The sequence below is a fragment of the Saimiri boliviensis genome, chromosome 1 (genome assembly GCF_048565385.1).
Source record: "Saimiri boliviensis isolate mSaiBol1 chromosome 1, mSaiBol1.pri, whole genome shotgun sequence".
In the NCBI taxonomy this organism is placed as follows: Eukaryota; Metazoa; Chordata; class Mammalia; order Primates; family Cebidae; genus Saimiri; species Saimiri boliviensis.
The window spans coordinates 301,218,034-301,239,560 of NC_133449.1; the positions used below are offsets into that span (position 1 = coordinate 301,218,034).

At 59.3% G+C, this 21,527-nt stretch overlaps 1 protein-coding gene across 3 annotated transcripts in view; it reads left to right on the forward strand.

The window, feature by feature from the left end:
- The window catches only part of TPPP (tubulin polymerization promoting protein), a 34,569-nt gene extending 18,725 nt beyond the window's left edge, over nt 1–15,844 (forward strand). For all 3 annotated transcript variants that reach the window (XM_010343075.3, XM_039470955.2, XM_003932516.4), the window contains exons 3-4: nt 9,877–10,030; nt 10,564–15,844. In XM_010343075.3, the coding sequence (XP_010341377.1) occupies nt 9,877–10,030; nt 10,564–10,758 (349 nt within the window). In that variant the 3' untranslated portion in view covers nt 10,759–15,844. The remainder of the gene's footprint in view (nt 1–9,876; nt 10,031–10,563) is intronic.
- The last annotated feature ends 5,683 nt before the right edge of the window (nt 15,845–21,527 follow it).

The window sequence follows — 21,527 nt, forward strand, 5'->3', positions numbered from 1 at the left end:
GTGGGGTGGCCAGGGATGGCGTGGGGCGGCCAGGATGGCGTGGGGCAGCCAGGTATGGCGTGGGGCGGCCAGGGATGGCGTGGGGCGTGGGGCGGCCGGGATGGGGCATGGGGCGGCCGGGATGGGGCATGGGGCAGCCGGGATGGCGTGGGGTGGTCAGGATGGCGTGGGGTGGTCGGGATGGCGTGGGGCGGCCGGGATGGGGCATGGGGCAGCCGGGATGGCGTGGGGCGGCCGGGATGGCATGGGGTGGCCGGGATGGCGTGGGGCGTGGGGCAGCCGAGATGGCGTGGGGCATGGGGCGGCCAGACCAGCAAGGTCTGTTCGTCATCCTGACAGCTCGCAGCCTCAGTCCTGGAGAGAAGCTGGAGGAGAGGCTCCATCAGGGGCCCCAGGTGTGAGCTGGTCTCACTCTTGACCCTGTCCTGACCCAGTGCCCCCAGTTCCCTCCTTTGTGACTTCCCAGCCTCCGTGTCCTCAGGCGTTGTCTGGTGTGAGACTAGGCTGTGGCTGGAGCCTCTGGCAAGGTAGCCATGCAGCCTCGCGCTCCCTGGCCTCTGGCAGGGCTGCTGTTTGCTGATGCCACAGCGGTCAGAGCCCACGCCCACCCAAGACCACTCATCCCTGGGAACCCTGGAGACCAGGAGAGCACACAGTGCCTGCCCAAGTTAGGGGACCAGCAAGGCCCTGACAAAGGCTGGCTCTCAGCCTGTGAGGGTCCATTCAACAGCCCACACCCCCAGTGCTACACCCCCGGCCACAGACTCTCCATGGACTGTCTCGGGGCTCGGGGCCCACTGTCCCTGCACCTCCCTCGGGACTGTGGTGGAGGCGACTCTGCTGTCCAGACCTCGCTTGTGGGCTCTTTGGTGAAGGGTGGCTCCCACAGGCTCCCTGGGGCTTGGCACATCACATGCAGGGCTCGCCATGCCAGCCGGCACCTGGGGAACAGACCAACCTGCTGTCCCCTGCTGGAAACCTGCAGCCTCCTGCAGCAGCAGGCCACGCGATGTGGGCTTGTGTGGACGGCCCCAGCCAGCAGCTGGCAGGTCCTGCTGACCAGGGCCACTCTGGTGGGTCAGCAGCCACGGGCAGGTGGCACTGACCTGCACTGAGCCTGGGAGGTTGGGGGCCAGAGCCTCTGGCACTGGCATTGCCCTTGTCTTGAGCCCAGAACTCACTCTGCCAAGGGGACGTGTCCTGGGCACACGGACCGGGAGAGGGAAACTGGGTCAGCTATATTTAGTGCGTGCAGTGGCAGGCCGAGCTCACGGTGCGGCCGCCGTGTCTGGAGCCTGCGTGGGCATGGGCAGGGCAGGCTCCTCCCCTCGGCCACCAGGGCCCTTGCTCTCGCAGTGCTCCTCCCCCACCCTCAGGTGTCCTTGCTTGGAGGGGCCAGCTCCTTCGCAAATCCCAGCCCATGCTCCCTGGCCCTGACAGCTGCCTCTCAACAGGCCTGGTGTGTGGGTGCATCTGGGATCAGTCCCGGCTGCCCTCTGTGCCACCCAGTGTGTGCTCCAGGATACACAAGAGCAGACCCGGGGCGAAGCAGTGTGGAGGTGGTGTCCATGGGTGAAGTTTCTAGAAGGACTGGGCAGGAAGCAGGAAGAGCCTGTCCAGGAGCTGTCAGCCCTGCAGGGCCGCCTTGGCATTGGCCAGGACACGTTGTACGATTACTTCTGCGGAAAGTTGCCTTCAAGCTGTGGCACATGCGTACACACGGCCCCGCACGTGCACACACACGCCTGCACACATGCAGAAATCACACGGCCGCATGTGCACACACACCTGCACACATGCACAACTCATCCAGCCCCACACGTGCACACACACGTCTACACACATGCAGAAATCACACGGCTCCACACATGCACACACACACCTGCACACATGCAGAACTCACAGCCCCACACGTGCACACACACGCCTGCACACACAAATCATACAACTGCACATGTGCACACACATGCCTACACAGACACGCAGAACTCACAGCTGCACACACACACACACATGCCTACACATGCAGAAATCACGACCTCACACATGCACATGCCTGCACAGACACGCTGAAAACACACGTGCACACACATGCCTGCACACACACGCAGAAATCACACAACCTCACATGTGCACACACACACCTGCACACACGCAGAAATCACATAACCGCACACAGGCACACACATGCCTGCACAGACAGGCAGAACTAACACAACCGCACACGTGCACACACATGCCTGCACACACGCAGAAATCACACAGCTGCACACGTGCACACACACACCTACACACATGCAGAACTCACATGGCCACATGTGCACACACACGCCTGCACACACATGCGGAACTCGCCCTGTGGCGGGTGGGGCCGTGGGGCCGTGGTTCACTTGGAGGATGATGCGAGCCCTTCCCTGCTTGTGGGGGGTGCTGGCGCCACAGGAGGCCGCAGGAGCCCCCGCCGGTCCAGGCTCGCCGCCAGAGGCAAGGCTGGGGCTGCCCAGGCACTTGGGACCCGAGGCTCGGACCCCCACTCTAGCACGACCACTTCCCCACTGCAGAGCCTGGGACCAGCCTTGGGGTGTGCCAGTCTGGGCTGACCATGAGGGTCAAGGTTGGGGGCAGCAGAGAGCTGTGGCCCAAGTCTAGAGAGGGGCTGAGACTGAGGCCCAGTCCCGGGCAGCCCAGTGGGCGCCGTGGGTGGGCGCTGCGTGGGAGAGCGTCCTGCAGGCAGCAGCTCAGGTGACCCTGGCCTGAGGGGAGGCCAAGGGATTCTGACCTCTCCGCCTCCCCATTCACCTGCAGACGCAGCCCCTGTGACCCCCGGGGTTCCTCCAGGGCTGCCTCCGCCTCCTCCCCTCCCCACCCTCAAACTGTCCTTCCCTCTTGCAGCCTGCACTGCCCTCGGGGGTCCCTATGATCCTGTCAGGGGTTCCTGACCTCCCAGCTGTGCAGGAGCAAGGGACCCGAACTCACACCCTTGTCTCAGGAAGGGCGAGGGGGCGGGGCCCCCAGGAGGGGTCTAGGACAACAGAGATTTTCCTTTGATTTCCGGGAAAAGCAAGGAGAGGTGGGGCGGCAGGCCTGAGGGGTGTCGGGTTGCTTTTGTTTTGCATTTTGGGGAGGGGAGGCCCACTGTCACTTGTGGGAGCCCCTGCCTCCCTCGGGAGCCTGGGGACTGCGAGGAAGTGGCCGTAGGTACCGAAGAAAGCTGCTGACTCTGACGGGGCTCGGCCGAGAGGGAGTCCAGCGATTTCTGTTTTCGGGGCAGGTTGCCATGGTTCCGCCGGCGTGGCGCCAGCCTGGGGTATCTGCGAGCCTTTGTTTGGTCCTCGTTGCCACGGCAGCGCTTGTTTGTTTTGATGTTACTATGTGTTAAACCTTAAACAAATTTCTTGCAGCCCGATGCCAGGTTTTTGTTGAAGACTACCGCTAACCCAGACAATGACTCCTCCTGCGAAGAGCACAGGGGCAGCTTTAAAATATTAATAGCAGAGGTGTGGGGTGCACAAGCAGAACCCGACCATAGCGGTGGGAGTGGGGCCCTGCAGGGCTACGGACAGCAGGTCTCCCAGCGCCTCCACGAGCCTGGGGAGGGGCCTGTGCCATGGGTGCCTTGGGACCCCTGGGGTCAGGCTCAGCCACTGCCTCCCCACCTGCGCTAACCACCACCAGCTCCCGGGCGAGGGTCGGGAAGCCTCGCTCACGGCGCCCCCTGCGGGTCCATCTAGCCCTGGGGTGGGGGGAGCATCCAGCTGATGAGGCAGAGGAAGGGGGCTGGGCTGGGGTCTTGGCTCGCCGGGACCCACAAGTGTGTGTTGGGTGTGGGGTGTTCTCCCAGGTAAATGCACTGACGTTTCCTGCAGCCACCTGATTGGCGGCGACTTGGCTTGGGGGTTAAAGCTGCCTGGACGCAGGTTAGGAGGAAGCCAGGGCCAGTCCCAGAGGACAGCAGGCCCGGGCTCCGTGGTCGCCCCGAGCGTGGAGAGCTGCTCAGAGCCCGGTACACCTGCCCAGCCACCAGGCGGGACACTGCCCTAAGGTGTGCAGACTGTTTCGAGTACGGAAGCCGACCCAGCCACCTCCCAGGAGCCAGACCCAGGTCTGGAGAGAACCCGGGTCACAGCGTGTTGGGCGGGCAGCCGCCGCAGGGCGGGGCAGGTCCTGGGCGCTGTGCGTGGCGTCGTCCTGTCTGTCCACCCCAGAAATGCAGGTGTCAGCTCCCTGGAAGGGGCCATTGCTCCCCTTTCCCTCCCCCGTGGTTCCCAGCCCTGGGGAAGGGTGGGCTGCGCTCCCCACACTGAGCCCTGTGCCTCCACTGCATGGGTGCCCACCCTGTCCGGCTGGCGCTGGCCCGCAGCGGAGCCCGGGGGCCTGTTCTGTCTTTGGGGGGCCTCTAGTGGCCACCCCTGGCAGTGCAGGATGACCACAGCCCCTGCAGCGTGGAGGCTCTGGGGTCCCTTGGTGGTGGATGCTTCTGTGGCCGGGGGTTCATGGGCTCGTGGCCCCGTGGCCTCACGGTCAAGGCCTGGGGCTCCGGTGATCTGCGGGCCAGGCAGCACCGGCAGTCGTCCGCGTGCTGCGTGGTGACAGGCGTCGTCCTCTGCTCTCTGCCAGTGGCGGGCGGGTCTGTGGCTGTCCACTCTGCCCAGGAGCCCAGCCTGGCAGCACAGGTCGTTTAAGAGGGTGACCTCCAAACAGCCAGACGCTGACGGCAGGTGCATTGGCCCAAGCCCTGCCCAGGCCAAGACTAGGGTGCACAGAGGCAGCCCAGCCCCTGTGGCCCCTAAAGAAGGCTGGGAACCCCCACAAGGGCCCGGGGTCCTCTGGGCCCCAAGTCCATGTCCCACCAAGGGCCACCTTTTCTTGGTGATGTCCACAGGGTGGTGACCACACACTCACCACCCCCACCCCTGCCCAGGAAAACAAAGGCTTGTGGCAACGCAAAATTAGGAGGAATCTTGGGGGCCCGTCCAGAGGGTGTGGGTGGCTCACAGGTGGCCCCTCAGGCAGGGTGGGCGCTTCGACAGCCAGACCTCTGGAGTCCAGCAGCCCGCCCCCGGCTGTGCGGGGCTTCGTGGTGGGCGTGCCTGGGGCTGGGGCCCGCGTGGTGGTAGGCGGGCCCTGAGCCCAGGTGGGGTGCAGGAAGGGCTCTGGTTTCCTGAGATGAGGGAAGGAGCCCTCCCAGGCGGCTGGGCGTCACCTCACCTGCCCCCCGGAGCTCAGCTGGTGGAGTCATCCGTGAGGGGAGGACGGGCAGGGAGCTTGTCACCGGCCACTGCTGGCCCTAGGAAAGGCCACTCCATGTCCTCTGTGTCCTGCTGGGGCTTGGGGGAGGCAGGGGCGGCCAGCAGACGTTGGGGACCTCAAGGCTGGGTCTTGCTGGACGGGACCACTGCACCCTCCTGGAGCGCAAAAGCTGACGTGCGGGACGGCAGCGCCGGACACGGCTCCCCTAAGGCCAGGTCCCTACCGGGCAGGAGCTTCCCGGAAGCCCCCACTCCCATCGCGGGCCCCACCAGTCAGGGGTTCCTTCCCAGCCTCCTCAAGTCTCAGGAGCTCCTGGAAGATCCCAGAGGTTGGTGTCCCGGGGGAGCCGCAGCCCCTCACTCCCAGGCTCGCCTAAGCATGTGGAGGAGGGGCTGTTTCACGAGGATGTGGACACACAGTTCCGAGCCCAGCACGGCCTGTGACATCCGCCCCTGAGGAAGAGGCTTCAGTCCTCTGAAGGCTGTGCTGGCCGGATTCCAGCTCCCGGAGGCCTCAGTGTCCCTGGGAGACCGAGCCAGGCCCAGAGCCCAGGGGACTCCGAGCCTGAGAAGCCAGTGCAGGCCCCCCAGGGCATCCTGTGTGCATGGCGGCCATGACCTGCTGGGTGGGCTTCGGGGCAGGGCGCTGGGCCGGGGAGCGCATGGGTAGTGAGGATGCCGGGCTCCGCCCTCGGAGGCTCCTCCAGCACCCTGGGCTCTGGAGAACGGGCCCACTCTGTGTCGGGAGAGCCGGGCAGCCGGACTGTGTCTCTGGGGAAGAGGCAGGCACGGCTGTCCCAGAACTCCTGAGGACTGCTCCAGGCAGGGGGCACCCGGGTCTCCTGGGGAGAGCTCCCTGTGGGCACGGGGCACAGACCCAGGCACCCTTTCCCCAAGACACTGGGGGCATGGGCAGAGCAGGTGTCCTGCTCTGAATGTCGCCTCTGATGGGGAAACCCTCAGTCATCCCCCTCCCTGCCGAGTGACTCATGCTGGTGGTGCCTGGCTCCGAGGACGTCAGAAAGGGCTGCCTGCCCCGGCACTGGTCACCAGGCTGGCAGTCAGGCCTGGCATCCACATGTCAGCTTGGGCAGGGCGTGAATAGAAGACAGGAGAGCCTTTGACGGCCCAGGACAGACAGGCCCCAAGGACCCTGGAGAGCCAACACCCCCGCAGGGCCCAGCGGGCACGGTCAGTTCCAGGCACCGCTGGGCTGAGGGCATGGCTGCTTGGGGTGGCCTGTCTCCTCCAGCCCTACAGGAAACGGTTCGGGTGTCCCGGCTGAGAGCGTTAAGGGGCTAACACCTACCCAATGCGTGTACCCCCAAGCCACCAGCCCCTCCTGGGGGACGCTGTTCGCCAACAGCACCTAGGACCGTGGTTCTGGAACGTTCCCTGCGTGGTCGTCCTCAGCAGATCAGGCCCCTCCCTGGGACTGTCTCCCCAGAGCCTGCTCCGGCCCAGCGCAAGGCCTCAGCTCCCCTCCCTGGGCCCCTGTGAGCTGTGAGGCTCTGAGCTGTGGGCCCCCGAGCCCTTGGTGTTTCTGAGCGGATTTCTTCTCTTCTGGCTCAGGGCTGTTCCTGCTGGTGCCGCGTCGTGTCTTCAGAACACGCGTGTAAAGTACGCGGGAACCTCAGGTGCTGTTTCAACACAGCAGACACCGCGGGGTCTGGGAACCTCCCGAGGCACCTCTGTGGCTGGCTCTGAACCACGTCGGGCGCGTATCCCGGGCCTGTCTTCAAGGGTTGGGGTGCCGTCCACATGTGCACACAGCACAGCACTGGTCTGGCCACTGCTGAAGGGCACCGGCTTGTCTGGGGTTTGGTGACTCTGAACGGAGCAGCGGTGAACGTTTGGGTTTATGTGTGAGCCTCCCTCGTTTCTCTTGAGCAGGGACCCAGGAGCGGGACTGCAGGGCCTTTGGCTGTGACGAGACGCTGTCCTCAGTGGCTCTGCCACATTGCATGGCCGGCTGTGGGTGGGCATGCCCGCCACCCGTGGCCTGCTCAGCTCAAAGTGCTGGCAGGTCGTTTATGTGATTGTCTGAGCCCCCCGGAGAGCGCACGGGGGCTTCTGTGGTTTCTGTCCACACGCCGACGGCGCTAACGCGTCCGCCTCTCCACGTGCCTGTTCGCATGCACACACGCGTCTTCTCTGGTGGTGTCTGCCTCAGATATCCTGCCCGTCTTTTTACGTGGATTTTCCCTCACTGCCGAGCTTGAAGAGTCCTTTGCGTGTCTTGGAGGCGAGTCCTTTCGCAGGCGCGTCACCCGGCTGCGGCCTGTCTTCCCGCTCTCTTGCTGGTGGCTTCTGAGAGCGCAGTTTCCAACATTTTGATAAAGCCCAGTTCATCCATTTTTTCCATATAGATCATGTTTTGTTGCCATTTCTAAGAAAGTATCGCCTCACCCCAGGTCACAGAGATCTTCTGTGCGTTAGAAGCTTCAGTTTCATAGTTAAGACAGTCCTCTATTTTGAGTTAGTTTTGCATACAGAGTGAAGTATAGATCACGGTGCATTGCACTCTGCACAGGGGTCAGCAGCTGCTCAGCTCCGCGGCGGACGGGGCGGTCCTCTCTCTGTGCTTCACTCTGCACCCGCCCCCTTGGCAGGCGGCCTCCGTGCGCTGAGCGGGACCCCGCACGCAGCTGCTTTGCAGTCAAGTCTTGGAATTGGGCAGTCAGTCCTCTGACTGTTCTCACTTCTCAAAATTGTTTTGGCTGTGCTAGGCCCTCTGCTCGTTGAATTCTGGAAAGCTTTGCTGGGGTTTTATGGGTGATTTGTCTCCTGAATCGTGGTCACTGTGGATTCTGCAGCTGGGAGTGCCTGCAGAATGCGTGGCCTGCGGGGTGTAGCCTTCTCGTGCCGTTCCAGAGGCTTCCCTGGTGAAACACAGGTGCCCTTTGCAGAGCTGAGCCTCGTCCACAGGATCTCGTTTTAAATACTGAAAAACCTCACTTTGGGTTGGTTGTGGTAGATCTGATCAGAGGAGAAAAATGTTTTCTAACTAAAATTGTTATACGAAAGACCAAGAGTCACTGGAGAACCTCTCTGAAATCGCTGGAATGGCCTGTAACGGGAGGATGTTGTGGGGCGTGGAGTGTGTGCACCTCTGCCCACCAGGCTCTGCGGCTCCGAGTGGGGGCAGAGCACGGGGGGCTGCCTGGAGGGCTTTGGAGCCAGGGGGTCTGAGGTGGGGGCCTGTACCCATGCTGCCAACTGTCCTGGGGCAGCAGCCCCTCCTCACGCTGTCCCTTTGTGGGGGACACCGCCACCTGGGATCCCAACACAGACAGAGCTGGGGCCCCCAGCAGGTCTCAGGATCCCCAACTCCCCCCGCAGCTGGATGGGGCTGTGGTGGCCCCGGGAGGAGGAGGTGGGCACTGCTCCCTAAGGGCTCTCCCCCCCCCACCCCAGCAGAGTGCGGCGTCCTGCAGGGCTGTGGCAGCATCCAGCTGGGTATAGAGGACCTGCTTCTGCAAAGCTTTCTTCCAGGAGAGTTTGGATTTGCAGCGCTGCCAGGGCAGCCATGGGCAACCCCCCATATAGGCACTGAGGAATGAGAGCTAAGCAGAACCCTGGCACAGTTAGGGCTTGAAGAATATCTCAATTTATAGTGTTACTACTCAGCAATTTCCTTTTATATGATCCTTTAATAATCATATATTAGTTTATAGAATTAGGACTTGAAGAATCCCTTTATAAAATCCTCTCTAAATAATCATATAATAGTTGATAGTATGAGCGCCTGAAGAATATTTCCCTACATATATACCTATAATTATATCTTAGTTCATAATCGGAGGAATGCCTAGAGCGGACACAGTGCAGAGCATGGTTTAAGGGAAGACAGTTATACCAGGACAAGAATCCACGGCCCAGGCGGCAGCGTTCAGTATCGTAAAGACACCCGCTGTGTGGCAGGCGTGGGGCGAGAGCCACTCCTCCTGATCAAGGAGCTGTAGGACCCTGCTCCGGTTCTTGCGGAAGGCTGCCCTCAGACCGGCAATCCACCTTGGGGACTGTGAACCTCATCAGCTCTTGTTACTGTGCTGCTTGAAAAGCATCTTCCCATAGAAGCCACTGGAAGCTGCCAGAAGGTGGCGGTAACCCTGACAGCGCTGTCACTGCTATGTGACTTAAAGCATCCCCCCATAAATCTTCCTTAGAAGTAGTTTCCCATAGGCAGAAGTATTGCACACGGCACCCTCTTCACTGCGCACGGCCCACCTTCAAGCCTCGGCGACCTAATGGGGGTGGACCCCATGTTTTATTGCTCACGACCCTATCACTGTCCTTAAAGATGATTCCACTCACTGCGCTGCCCCCAACCTATACACAATAAATACTCAGGCTTCTGGACATTCGGGGCCTCGCCTGACTCCGCTCATAGGTGGCGTGGCCCCCGAGCCCAGCTGCGTTTTCTTTGTACTTCTGTGTCCTGCCTCTTTATTTCTCGGATCCGGCACCTCAGCACAGCATAAGGCTCACCCGCGACCCTGCGGGCCCTCAGCCCTACAGGCGGCTGCCTGCGGGCGAAGCCTGTGGGCTGCTGTGCTGTGGACCCACGCGGGGAGGGCACCCTGAGCCGGCCCGGGCCCAGCCCTAAGTCACCGTGTCCCTGCAGAGGGAAGTCTTGCCGGACCATCACCTTTGAGCAGTTCCAGGAGGCGCTGGAGGAGCTCGCCAAGAAGCGATTCAAAGACAAGAGCAGCGAGGAGGCGGTTCGCGAGGTGCACAGGCTCATCGAGGGCAAGGCGCCCATCATCTCCGGGGTGACGGTGAGCGGGGCGGGACCGAAGGCAGGGCGTGGCGGGCGCTGGGGGCGTGGCAGTGGGCGGTGCCTGGGGCGTGGTCAGGAGGGGCATGGATTGCGGCGTGGTCTTGTCGATGGGCGGTGCCTGAGGAGGCGTGGCAAGGAGGGCGGGGTTGGGGGCGTGGCCCGGGCGATTCGTGGGAGGCGTGGTCAGGGGAGGCGTGGCCAGAAGGGGCAAGGATTTCGGGGCGTGTCCTGGAGGGTGGAGCCTGGCTGTCCTGACAGCCCCTTCCTTCCCTCTGAGGGTGCAGGCCATAGGGTCCTCAACTGCATAAACACCAGGTGGAGCTGGGCAGTTGTTAGGGTTGTGGCATCTCACAGGCCCAAGGCTGCCCCAGGGCCAGGTGAAGTAAAAATAAAAATGAAAATGTAAAGGAGCATAGATCACAGGCTTTATGCCCCTTGCCCACCATCCCACCGCCCGCAGACCTGCTTAGGGCGCAGCCACCTCACCTGGCTCGCAACTCACCTGCTCCCTTTCCCCCACTCCTCTTGCAGAAAGCCATCTCGTCGCCCACCGTGTCGAGGCTCACAGACACCACCAAGTTCACGGGCTCCCACAAGGAGCGCTTTGACCCCTCTGGCAAGGGCAAGGGCAAGGCCGGCCGCGTGGACCTGGTGGACGAGTCGGGCTACGTGTCCGGCTACAAGCACGCGGGCACCTACGACCAGAAGGTGCAAGGGGGCAAGTAGCCCCCCTGTGCCCGAGGCACTGCGCGTGTCCCCGGAGCAGGGACTCTGTCACCTCACACTTCATTACATTCCTGTGCTCACTCGGGCAGAACTCATACCAGTGCCCCAGCGGGGGCTGTGGGGAGGCCAGGCCCAGGCCTCCCTCCTGCCCCTCCTCCTGCCAGATGCCCCCAGCACTTCCCTCTCAAACCAGGTTTGGGCCCCAGTTCACTGACTCCCCTAATACACCGTCTCGTCCTCAGCAGGGAAGAGGACAGCTGTTTCCAACATGTCTCCCGGATCACGCCACGTTGGGCACGTGTTTTGCAGGTCAAAGGGGTGTTTTAAAGGAGCGGGCTGTCGTGGCAACAGGAGGCCATGCTGACCTCCTGACCAGCAGACCCCTTCCAGGAGCTCTGAGGGCGGCAGGCGCTAACACCAACCAGCAGGCAGCTAACACGAGTCGGCCCCACCCCAGACGTGGGAGGTGTCTGTGGGGCCAAGGCCTGTCCTGCGTGCAGTGGACACCACAGGGCCTGCCTGCTTTCCTGGGCAGAGGGGAGACTCGGCCCACCAGGCAGGTGAACTGGGTGCCTAGTGCAGGTGTGGGGAGGCTGGCCACACGGACACACGTGTGCACACGTGCCTACGGGCCAGCTCTGTGCCCAGGGCACAGCCTTGGTGAAAAGAAGGCTGTGGGGAACAGAGGGTGGCTTCCCGGCTGACCACAATGCCCTGGAGTGTTAGGCTGGAGTTGGCTCCCTCTGCTTTCCGGAGAAAAGCTGCCTGTCATTCTCAAGTGGGTCTGGGAAGATTCGGAGTGTCTGATCCCGGTGGTGTCACCAGGCAGGAGGCACTCCTCACCTAACACGTGGCAGGGCCTCTACCTGGCCTTGCCCTCACTAGCTGCACCCTGCTTGCTCACAGACCTCCTACCCACAGCCCAAGCACCTCCTTCAACTCTCCCTAAATGGCCCCGCCTGACCTCTCCCAGCCTCTCCCCTCAGAGAGCAGGACACCAGGGAGGACCCCAGGCCTGCAGCATCTGTGGGGGCTTCTCTGCTAGTGGGTGGCCCAGCAGAGCCTGTCCAGGACCCTCTGCACTGCCAGGACACCCAGGCTGCCCACCCTTGCCCATCTGCACCTGGGGAGAACCCGGTGCTCCTGCCCGCTCCTGGGACAGCTGACGGGCGTGGCCACTGTCACAACAGCCCCACTGCCACTGTCCCTTGGCACGCACACAGCCACAGCCTCTCGTGTGACCTGCTGGGCCGTGGGTCTGGAGCCCACCTGGGGAGGAGCCTGCAGCAGTCTCGGGGAAATGCTTCTGAGCCTGTTTGTCGGTGGCCACGGTCAGGCTCTGGCCAGGGCCAGGCTCACAGTACAGGACAGCGAGGTCTCTCCACCGCCATGGCACGTGTGAGCACCACCCTCCTCCCCACTCCCAAGAGTGCACCTGCTGCAGCCACCACGCCATGGCAGACTCCCCCCACCTGGGCACAGCAGGAGCCCCAGAGCCTGAGCTCCCAGCCAGCATGGTCCGCCCAGACCTGGGGAGTCTCCGAGGCCCCTTGGCAGGGAAGCCTCAACCTGAGGACGGGGTCTTGGCAGGCAGCTTCCATGACAGGTCCTGGAAGTTCATGGTGCCTGGCAATAAAGATGGAGGAATAATGGACTCAGGCTTCGTGACTGCTTTAGGACGTCGACATCACCTCGCCAGCTTGGGGAGGGCGGGGGACGAACAAGCCCAGCCCTGTGCCCTCGCTGAACCTGGCTGGACCACGTGTGAAAGGCAGAACTAACATGCGGGAAGCATTTGAAAAAAACTCTGAATGTGCAAAGTGTGGAATCACGCAATCACACACCACCACCACCACAACCCCAAAAGCCCTTGAAGAGACCGAGGACAACGGTCACTGAACAGGGCGGCTCCCCAGGTCCCGAAGCCTGAGACCTGAGGACCCTGCACCCTACCCCTCGTGCTCCTGCCTGCCTCAGCCTCCCTGGTGCCAGCGCAGCTCCACCCTGGGCTGGGTCTCCTAGTCCGTGGGCAGCCCGGTCCCCACAGTCACAGCCAAGTCACGCAGAATGAATGTGACTCGAGGACCCCAGCGCTGGAGCTGAGGGCGCTGGGTCAGGACGGAGGGACAGGTGGGTTGGGGTCTGTTTGTCCCCACACCGTGTGGCAGGCAGAGGCTTGCCCAGGCCCTGCTGCAGTCTGTGGGGACGAGGGACACAGGACAGGTGCTGGGCGCAGGACGCTGCCTCCTGGTCCCTGGGGCCTTGAGAAAAGAGCCAAGCTGCGTCAGGAGCGACCAGAAGCTGGACCTGAGCACGAGAAGCGCCTCCGCCCAGCCCAGCCACCACCAACCTCGCAGGGAGCAGGCCCTGTCACTGCCGGCCACCTCGCCCACGCCAGGCTACCTTGTCCATGCCAGGCCACCTCGTCGACGCACCAGCACCGACTCACCACAGCCCTCCCCAGACCTGGCCAGAGTGGCTGGAGCCGCGGGGCCCATGGCGTCCATCTTGGCCCTGGAGGTGAGCTCCTTCACAGAAGTGGCCCCTTCACTCCAAGGGATGTCACGGCGTGTGTCCCAAACCTTTGGACACGCCTGTGGGTTCCGTGAATGAAATCGAGGCTGCTGTGGCACCCTGTCCGTCCTACCTGGAGCATCCTGGGCTCTTGGAGGGAGAGGCCCCATGCCCCCGCTCTCCCTCCACACTCCCAGAGTCAGAGGGGCGGCCTCCCTGGCGTCCTGCCCTCCCCTGCGGCCCCCAGGCTGTCCTCAGACATGCGGGAGCCAGGAGAGTGCCCTTCCCCACTCAGCTCCAAAGCAAACCTTTGAAAATACCTACCCTGCTCCTGTCTCTGTCACCTAACCAGGAGGGGTAGCAAAAATGAAGTCATGAGGACACAGCAGGCACCACTGTCAGCTAAAACCTGTCTGCGGAATCTGTGATTCTGTCCGTCCGCTGCACAGGAGACCCGTGCATCTTCCTCAGTCCGTTTCTGAATATTGTGAATTCCAGGCAGATGTTTTTTCTCTTCTGCATGTTTTTTTGCACTGCCAATTAGCTTCTACTAACCATGTTTCAACAGAAAATAAATGTGTATTTGTGATCAAAGAAACTGCACAGCCTGCAAACCAGGAGAGAGGGACAGGTTCTGCCGGGGGTGACACCAGGAGAGAGGGACAGGTTCTGTGGGGGTGACACCAGGACACAGGGACAGGTGCTGTCGGGGGTGCCACCAGGAGAGAGGGACAGGCTGTCGGGGGTGCCACCAGGAGAGAGGGACAGGCTCTGTTGGGGGTGACACCAGGAGACAGGGACAGGCTCTGTCGGGGGTGACACCAGGACACAGGGACAGGTTCTGTCGGGGGTGCACCAGGAGACAGGGACAGGCTCTGTCGGGGGTAACACCAGGAGAGAGGGACAGGCTCTGTTGGGGGTGACACCAGGACACAGGGACAGGTTCTGTCGGGGGTGACACCAGGAGAGAGGGACAGGCTCTGTCGGGGGTGACACCAGGAGAGAGGGACAGGTTCTGTGGGGGTGACACCAGGAGAGAGGGACAGGTTCTGTGGGGGTGACACCAGGACACAGGAACCGGTTCTATTGGGGGAGGTGACACCAGGAGAGAGGAACAGGTTCTGTCGGGGGTGACATCGGGAGAGAGGGACAGGTTGTCGGGGGGGTGACACCAGGAGAGAGGGACAGGTTCTGTCAGGGGTGACACCAGGAGAGGGACAGGCTCTGTCGGGGGTGACACCAGGAGGGAGGGACAGGTTCTGTCGGGGGTGACACCAGGAGAGAGGGACAGGTTGTCGGGAGGATAGCACTGATCGTGTCTGAGAATCAGGAAGGGAGAAAGGCAGAGAGATTGTGTGAAGACTGGTCTCACCAGAGTACTTATTTATTTTTATTTACTGCCATAGGATAAGCAACTAGGTAGTGTTCTTGACAGTTAGCTTTACCAAAATTAAAGTTCAAATTATATGTTTAACATATTGTAGCAGAAGATATATATTTATACTGGACTATTTTTACACCTTCTAATATCCTGTCTTAAGTTTGGGCGCAGATGCTGGGGTTGGGCGGGCATCATGCCCTGTGGCCTCCCCACCTGCCCATCGGTGCCACTGTCCTGGGCCCCAGTGGTGCCAGCTCAGGGCCGGCCACAAGCGCCCTGCGTGGGTGTCACCCCCACCCCGCCCCGCCTCAGGCTCTGTGGCCCCCTCTTCTGCGAATGGTGTTTCACGGGCAGGGGGCCCGTCCTGTGTGTTCACACACTGCCTGTGGCTCTGTGGCTGGAGCGGGGAGGTGGTGAGATGGAGACGCGTCTCTGTCCCTCCACGGGGACGGCGGGTGTGCTGGTCCAGCCCGTCTCCTCCTGCAGGCAACCACGTGTGCACTGGCCGCTCTCCCACCCTGCAGCCCACAGACGAGGGGACGGCACAGGTGACCGTGAGGCTGGGCTGCGATACGCCAACAGGCTAGAATATCTTTCAAACGAGCCTGCGCCTTTCCTGCTCTTACTACTGAACGCTGTGCGGCCTCTGGTGGTTCCGGGTGTGGCGTCTGTCCGTGAGTCAAGGGCACGTGGAGATGCTTTACTTAACTCTTTCTTTCGACCTCTTAAAAAACTAAACCAAGCCAAACCACAAAGGAAACCTGCACAACTCAAGAGAAACTTGAAAGGGATGGTGTAACTACTAGTTTGTACTAAGTTTTTTTCAAGAAAGGGAAACAAATTTATATATATATATATATGCAATATATTTTTACACTGTCTGATTAACGCTGGGGAGTACTGAGCGAATCACTTTATCAGCGTGGCGGGTGATGTCCACGTCCTGGGATCTGTGGAAGGCACTTCTGCCGCCGTCTGACCCGCACTCACGGGACGTCTGTGGGGTCCGTGGCCCTGCTGTCCCTCCTGCAGTGCGAGGTGTGGTGTCGCCTGCTGGACTTGCCGTCGAGCCTGGCTTGCAAACCCGTAGTGAAACAGCTCGTGTCTGTGTGCACACGGCCCCTGTGTGTCTGCTGTCGTTAACATTGTGTGTCACATTGGTCAAGTGACGAATAAATGTGTTAAAACACGGATTTCTCTGTTCCTTGGAGTGCACGGCGTCCGTGACAGACAGCGGGGGACGGGCATCGGAGGGGCTCAGGTGGGCGTGTGCAGAGAGAGACAGCGGGGGACGGGTACCAGAGGGGCTCAGGTGGGCGTGTGCAGAGACAGCGGGGGACGGGCATCGGAGGGGCTCAGGTGGGCGTGTGCAGAGACAGCGGGGGACGGGTACCAGAGGGGCTCAGGTGGGCATGTGCAGAGACAGCGGGGGACGGGTACCAGAGGGGCTCAGGTGGGCATGTGCAGAGACAGCGGGGGACGGGTACCGGAGGGGCTCAGGTGGGCATGTGCAGAGACAGACAGCGGGGGACGGGTACCAGAGGGGCTCAGGTGGGCGTGTGCAGAGACAGCGGGGGATGGGTACCAGAGGGGCTCAGGTGGGCGTGTGCAGAGACAGCGGGGGACGGGTACCAGAGGGGCTCAGGTGGGCGTGTGCAGAGACAGCGGGGGACGGGTACCAGAGGGGCTCAGGTGGGCGTGTGCAGAGACAGCGGGGGACGGGTACCAGAGGGGCTCAGGTGGGCATGTGCAGAGACAGACAGCGGGGGACGGGTACCAGAGGGGCTCAGGTGGGCATGTGCAGAGACAGACAGCGGGGGACGGGTACCAGAGGGGCTCAGGTGGGCGTGTGCAGAGACAGACAGCGGGGGATGGGTACCAGAGGGGCTCAGGTGGGCATGTGCAGGGACAGACAGCGGGGGACGGGTACCAGAGGGGCTCAGGTGGGCGTGTGCAGACACAGACAGCGGGGGACGAGTACCAGAGGGGCTCAGGTGGGCATGTGCAGAGACAGCGGGGGATGGGTATCAGAGGGGCTCAGGTGGGCGTGTGCAGAGACAGACAGCGGGGGACGGGTACCAGAGGGGCAGAGGTGGGCGTGTGCAGAGACAGACAGCAGGGGACGGGTATCGGAGGGGCTCAGGTGGGCGTGTGCAGAGACAGACAGCGGGGGACGGGCACCAGAGGGGCTCAGGTGGGCGTGTGCAGAGCGCCTCCACTGGGTGGCTGAGAGCCGTGTGTCCCTGTCGCCCAAGTGAGTCTCTCGCTTCATCATTAGACAGGAGGACTGTGAAGAAGGAAGAGGCGGATCGGCCGCCTGTCAGGTATGAGGCCTGGTCTGGTGCTGGTGCAGCCCTGGGTGGGGTGTAGATTGAAGGGGAACGGATGTGAACACTCTGACCACCAACCACCGTCGCCCCCAAAACGGGTGATGTCATCACAGGCTGTATAAAGAAAAATGCCTGAAATACCACCCAGTGAACAGTTTTCCCAGACGAGGACACAGAGGCATTCTTAGGCAGTGAAAGGAGAATTTGCCACCAGCAGACGCTGAGAAATTCTAAATGCAGAAAGAAAAGGTGGTCACAGATGGTATGTCTGGTGTGTGAAGAAAGTAGAGCAAAGAGAATCAATAGGTAAATAATCCAAGTTAACAGCGACTGTATCAGTACTTTGTGAGATTAAAATGTTCTGTGAAAATACATGGAACCACCACAGGTAAGCAGAGGGGAGCCGGGGCTGGGTGAGAGCGCGGCCTGCACGCACACCTGGCGTAAGAATAAAACAGAGGCAGAGCACAGTCTCCAAACGAGCAGAGGGGGCGTGCAGGAGGGCGGGAGAGCATCTGAAAACGGCAAACACGGAGAAGGAGGAAATCACGGATCAGAGCAAACACACGAAATGAGACGGTAGATTTAAACGAGTGAGACGGCGGGTCCATCACATTCACTGATAAAAGCAAGACAGAACGCAGAACAGGGAAACTGATAAAATACTGTTTTAACCCCTACTTATTTGTAATTCCAGGCTGGCTAAGTATAGAAAGACCAGATCAGAACTTGAAACGAAAAGAAAGTGGAGGCAAAGGGTGGTTGTTCAAAAGGACTGAGGAGGAAGTTCAAACAACCAGTAAAAATGGCGAAGAGCGGGCTGGGTCCCCGGGAGGCAGACGCCAGGTTGTAGGGTCCAGCCCTGCAGGGTCCTGTGAGCCCCTCACAGCTGTGGAGACGAGACACTGGCTCGCATTAGGGCTGGGCTCTGCTGCTGAGACCCGGCTTCGGCTGCCTGGGCGTGTGTCCTCAGCTCCGGAGCCTGGGCACAGCCGGACGGCATGGGTGGCTGGAGATGGTCTCTGACCCTGCACTCCTTGCTCTGGATGGCAAGAACTTGCCTGAAGAGACACCACTGTCCTTACATCTCTGCCACAGGAACACAACTTCAAATGCTGAAGCCATGCAAATGTCGTTAAAGATTATGTGTATTATACTCCCCCAAAACTGAGAATTAAGACAATATGGACCAATTCGTAGAGACACATAACTTACAAACACTAACTCCAAAAGAGATGGAATGCCTGCTCAGACCCGTGACTAAGGGAAAGTCACTGCCAGCTACAGGGGAGACGCGGACGCCTCACTGGTGGGACACACAGAACTGACCACTCACAGCACGTCCAGCTTCAGCGGTACAGGAGATCTCTTCCAACGGAAGATGAGCGGGCTCCTGACCCTGCGGTGCGGCTGCCCCGGCCACTGGCAGGGAAGCTCTCCGAGTGGCACCCCAGCTCCCCACCTCGACCCCACACACAGGCTGTAGCTCAGAAGCAGCCACACAGCCCCAACCCAGCTCAGGGACACGCAGGGCCAATGAGGGGGACACGGGGACGGGGGACGGTCGTGTGAACGGCTCTCCCACGTCCGGGAACACCGAGTTCTACTGGATCTGCAGTCAGACCTCCTGACAAAGAAAGCTGCAGGCCCAGGGGACTTCACCAGCAAGATCCATCACACACCCATGGAAGGAATCACTACAATCTTAAGTAACTTCTGGAGAATGGAGAAAGAACGCACAACCCAGCTCGTTTTCCGGTGGTGTAAAGATGCGAAGCCTGGCGGGAACAGTGTTACAGAGGACAATCGCACGTCTCTGTCAGCCGTGAAGACAGAGGCTGACGCTGGGCTGCAGCAGCCACCCATGCTCAGGGTGCACCGGGGCCGTCCGAGAGTTCCATTCACGCCAACTCATTTCACCCTCACGACAGCCCTGTGAGGAAGGCACTGTTCCCGTTTCACAGACGACGAAATGAGGGCCCAAACACGGGGGTAAGTGGTACAGCCGGGCCACAAGATGCTAAACAACATATTCACAAACCAAATACAATCATATGTATGTAAAAGAAAATCCGAAATTATTAAGTTGGGTTTATTTCAGAAATTCAAGGGTTTTTTTCACAATAGCAAATTATGGTTGTTAACCACATCAATATACTAAATGAGAAAAGTCATGTGATATTCTCAATCATTGCAGAAAAAAGTAATAAAATTCATCCATTCCCGATGCAAATTATTGATAGAAGAAGCTTTAAAACGACAATAAAAAAATCTATTACAAGTAAGCGGATAAATGGTGAGAATTTATCACCCTTTGAATATCCGGAACATGAGGCCCACCCTACTGCCGCCTCTCATCGGCACTGCACTCAGGGTTCTGACCAGTGCAGAAAAGCAAAACACAAAACAAAAATAAAAACATGAAGTGAAAATCCAGAGTAGCAGGAAAGGGAGAGAAAAGCCAGTACTCACAGGGAACGTGCCTGTGCCAGTGAGGAGAGCACAGCTGGACGCAAATCAGGAACATTACCAGATTGCTGGCTACGAGCTAACACACGACCATGGAATCGCCATGAAATGGCAACACGTAATTAGGAAAATGAAACCAAACACATTTTTAAAAACAGCACTGCAAAATAACAAGGACCTAGGATTAAATGTAACAAAAGACACACCAGAGCACTGTGAAGAGTATCCAGTCCTTCTATCCATCCGGGACAGACCCTGTATTCACAGTCCACATTCACCGTCTGTACAACCCAGTGTCCCAGGGGTGTCAATTACTCCCAAGTTGATCTACAGGTGAAACCCCAAACAAAATCTCAGCTCAACCAGCTACTTCTAAAATGCATAAACCCCAAGGGTCAAAAGCAGCCAAGATGTCCTCACTTCAGATGGAAGGACGCACCTTAGAGTGTGGTACTGGCAGAGAGACAGACACAGAAGTCACCCTGACGGGCTGGGCGCGTGGCTTATGCCTGTAATCCCAGCACTTTGGGAGGCCGAGGCGGGTGGATCACGAGGTCAAGAGATCGAGACCATCCTGGTCAACGTGGTGAAACCCCGTCTCTACTAAAAAATACAAAAATTAGCTGGGCATGGTGGCGTGCGCCTGTAATCCCAGCTACTCAGGAGGCTGAGGCAGGAGAATCGGTTGAACTCAGTAGGCGGAGGTTGCGGTGAGCCGAGATCACGTAATGGCACTCCAGCCTGGGTAACAAGAGAGAAACTCCGTCTCAAAAAAAAAAAAAAATAAATAAATAAATCATCCTGACGAAGGAGCCTTCGCCTGCCAGGACTGGGAAGACTGGTCTATGTCCGGAACACCACGAAACGGGACCCTTCACCTCCACCACAGGCACAAAAAAATTAATTCTGGGTAGAATCTAAATCTAAAATCCAAACTATGCAACACAGCAGAATATCTTTATGACCAGGCAGAGTAAAGATTATTAAAAATTAGGATCCAAAATGGTTTAATCATAAAAGAAAATATTGATAAATTGGGCCACATTGTTTAACATTTCTCTTCACTAAAAGACACCATTAAAGTTAAAAGACAAGAAAAGGTATTTGCGAATGTCACTCACAAAGCCTGCTACCCAGAACCATAAATAACACCTGCCTGTAAATGGGACAGACCATCCAATAGACAAACAGGGAAAACACCCGCAAGGTACTTTACCAACAGGAAGTCCCAGGGAGCCACAGACACTGCGAAGGTGCCCAACAGGGAGAAGCCAACGAGGCCAGGAGGCGGCCCAGCCCACACCCTCCGGAGCGAGGCACTAACATCTCGGCAGTGCTGCGGAAAACACGGGCCAGCAGACGGGGTCACAGACCACCAGCAGTCGGGCCTGTGGGTGCAGCCACGCGGAACAGTTTGGAGTTTCTACTAAACCTTAGGGAGTTAATGGAAACACGAACATAATGGGATACAAAACTAATAAAAATAATCAAATGGAATTTTTTTTTTTTTTTTGAGATGGAGTCTCACTCTGTCACCCAGGCTAGACTGCAGTGGTGCAATCTCGACACTGCAGCCTCCACCTCCCAGGTTCATGCGATTCTCCTGCCTCAGCCCCCAAGAAGCTGGGACTACAGGCACGTGCCACAAACTGATTTTCATTTTTAGCAGAGATGGAGTTTCGTCATGCTGGCCAGGCTGGTCTCGAACTCCTGACCTCAAGTGATCCTCCTGCCTCAGCCTTCCAAAGTGCTGGGATTACAGGTGTTAGCCACCCTGCCCAGCCTCGAATAAATTTTAGAACTAAAAATATATCCAATTCCTGATATAAAAACTTCACTATACAAGCTTAACATCAAATTAGGCAAGTGAAAGAAAAGATTAGTAAACTTTGCCACAGGACAATAAAACCATCTAAAGTAAAGGATGAGAGAGCAAGGATGAAAAATAATCGAGTTTAGTGACCCACAGACAGGACCACAGTCTAACAGAGAGTTTAGTGATCTACAGACAGGATCACAGTCTAATAGAGAGTTCAGCAACCCACAGACAGGACCACAGTCTAACAGAGAGTTCA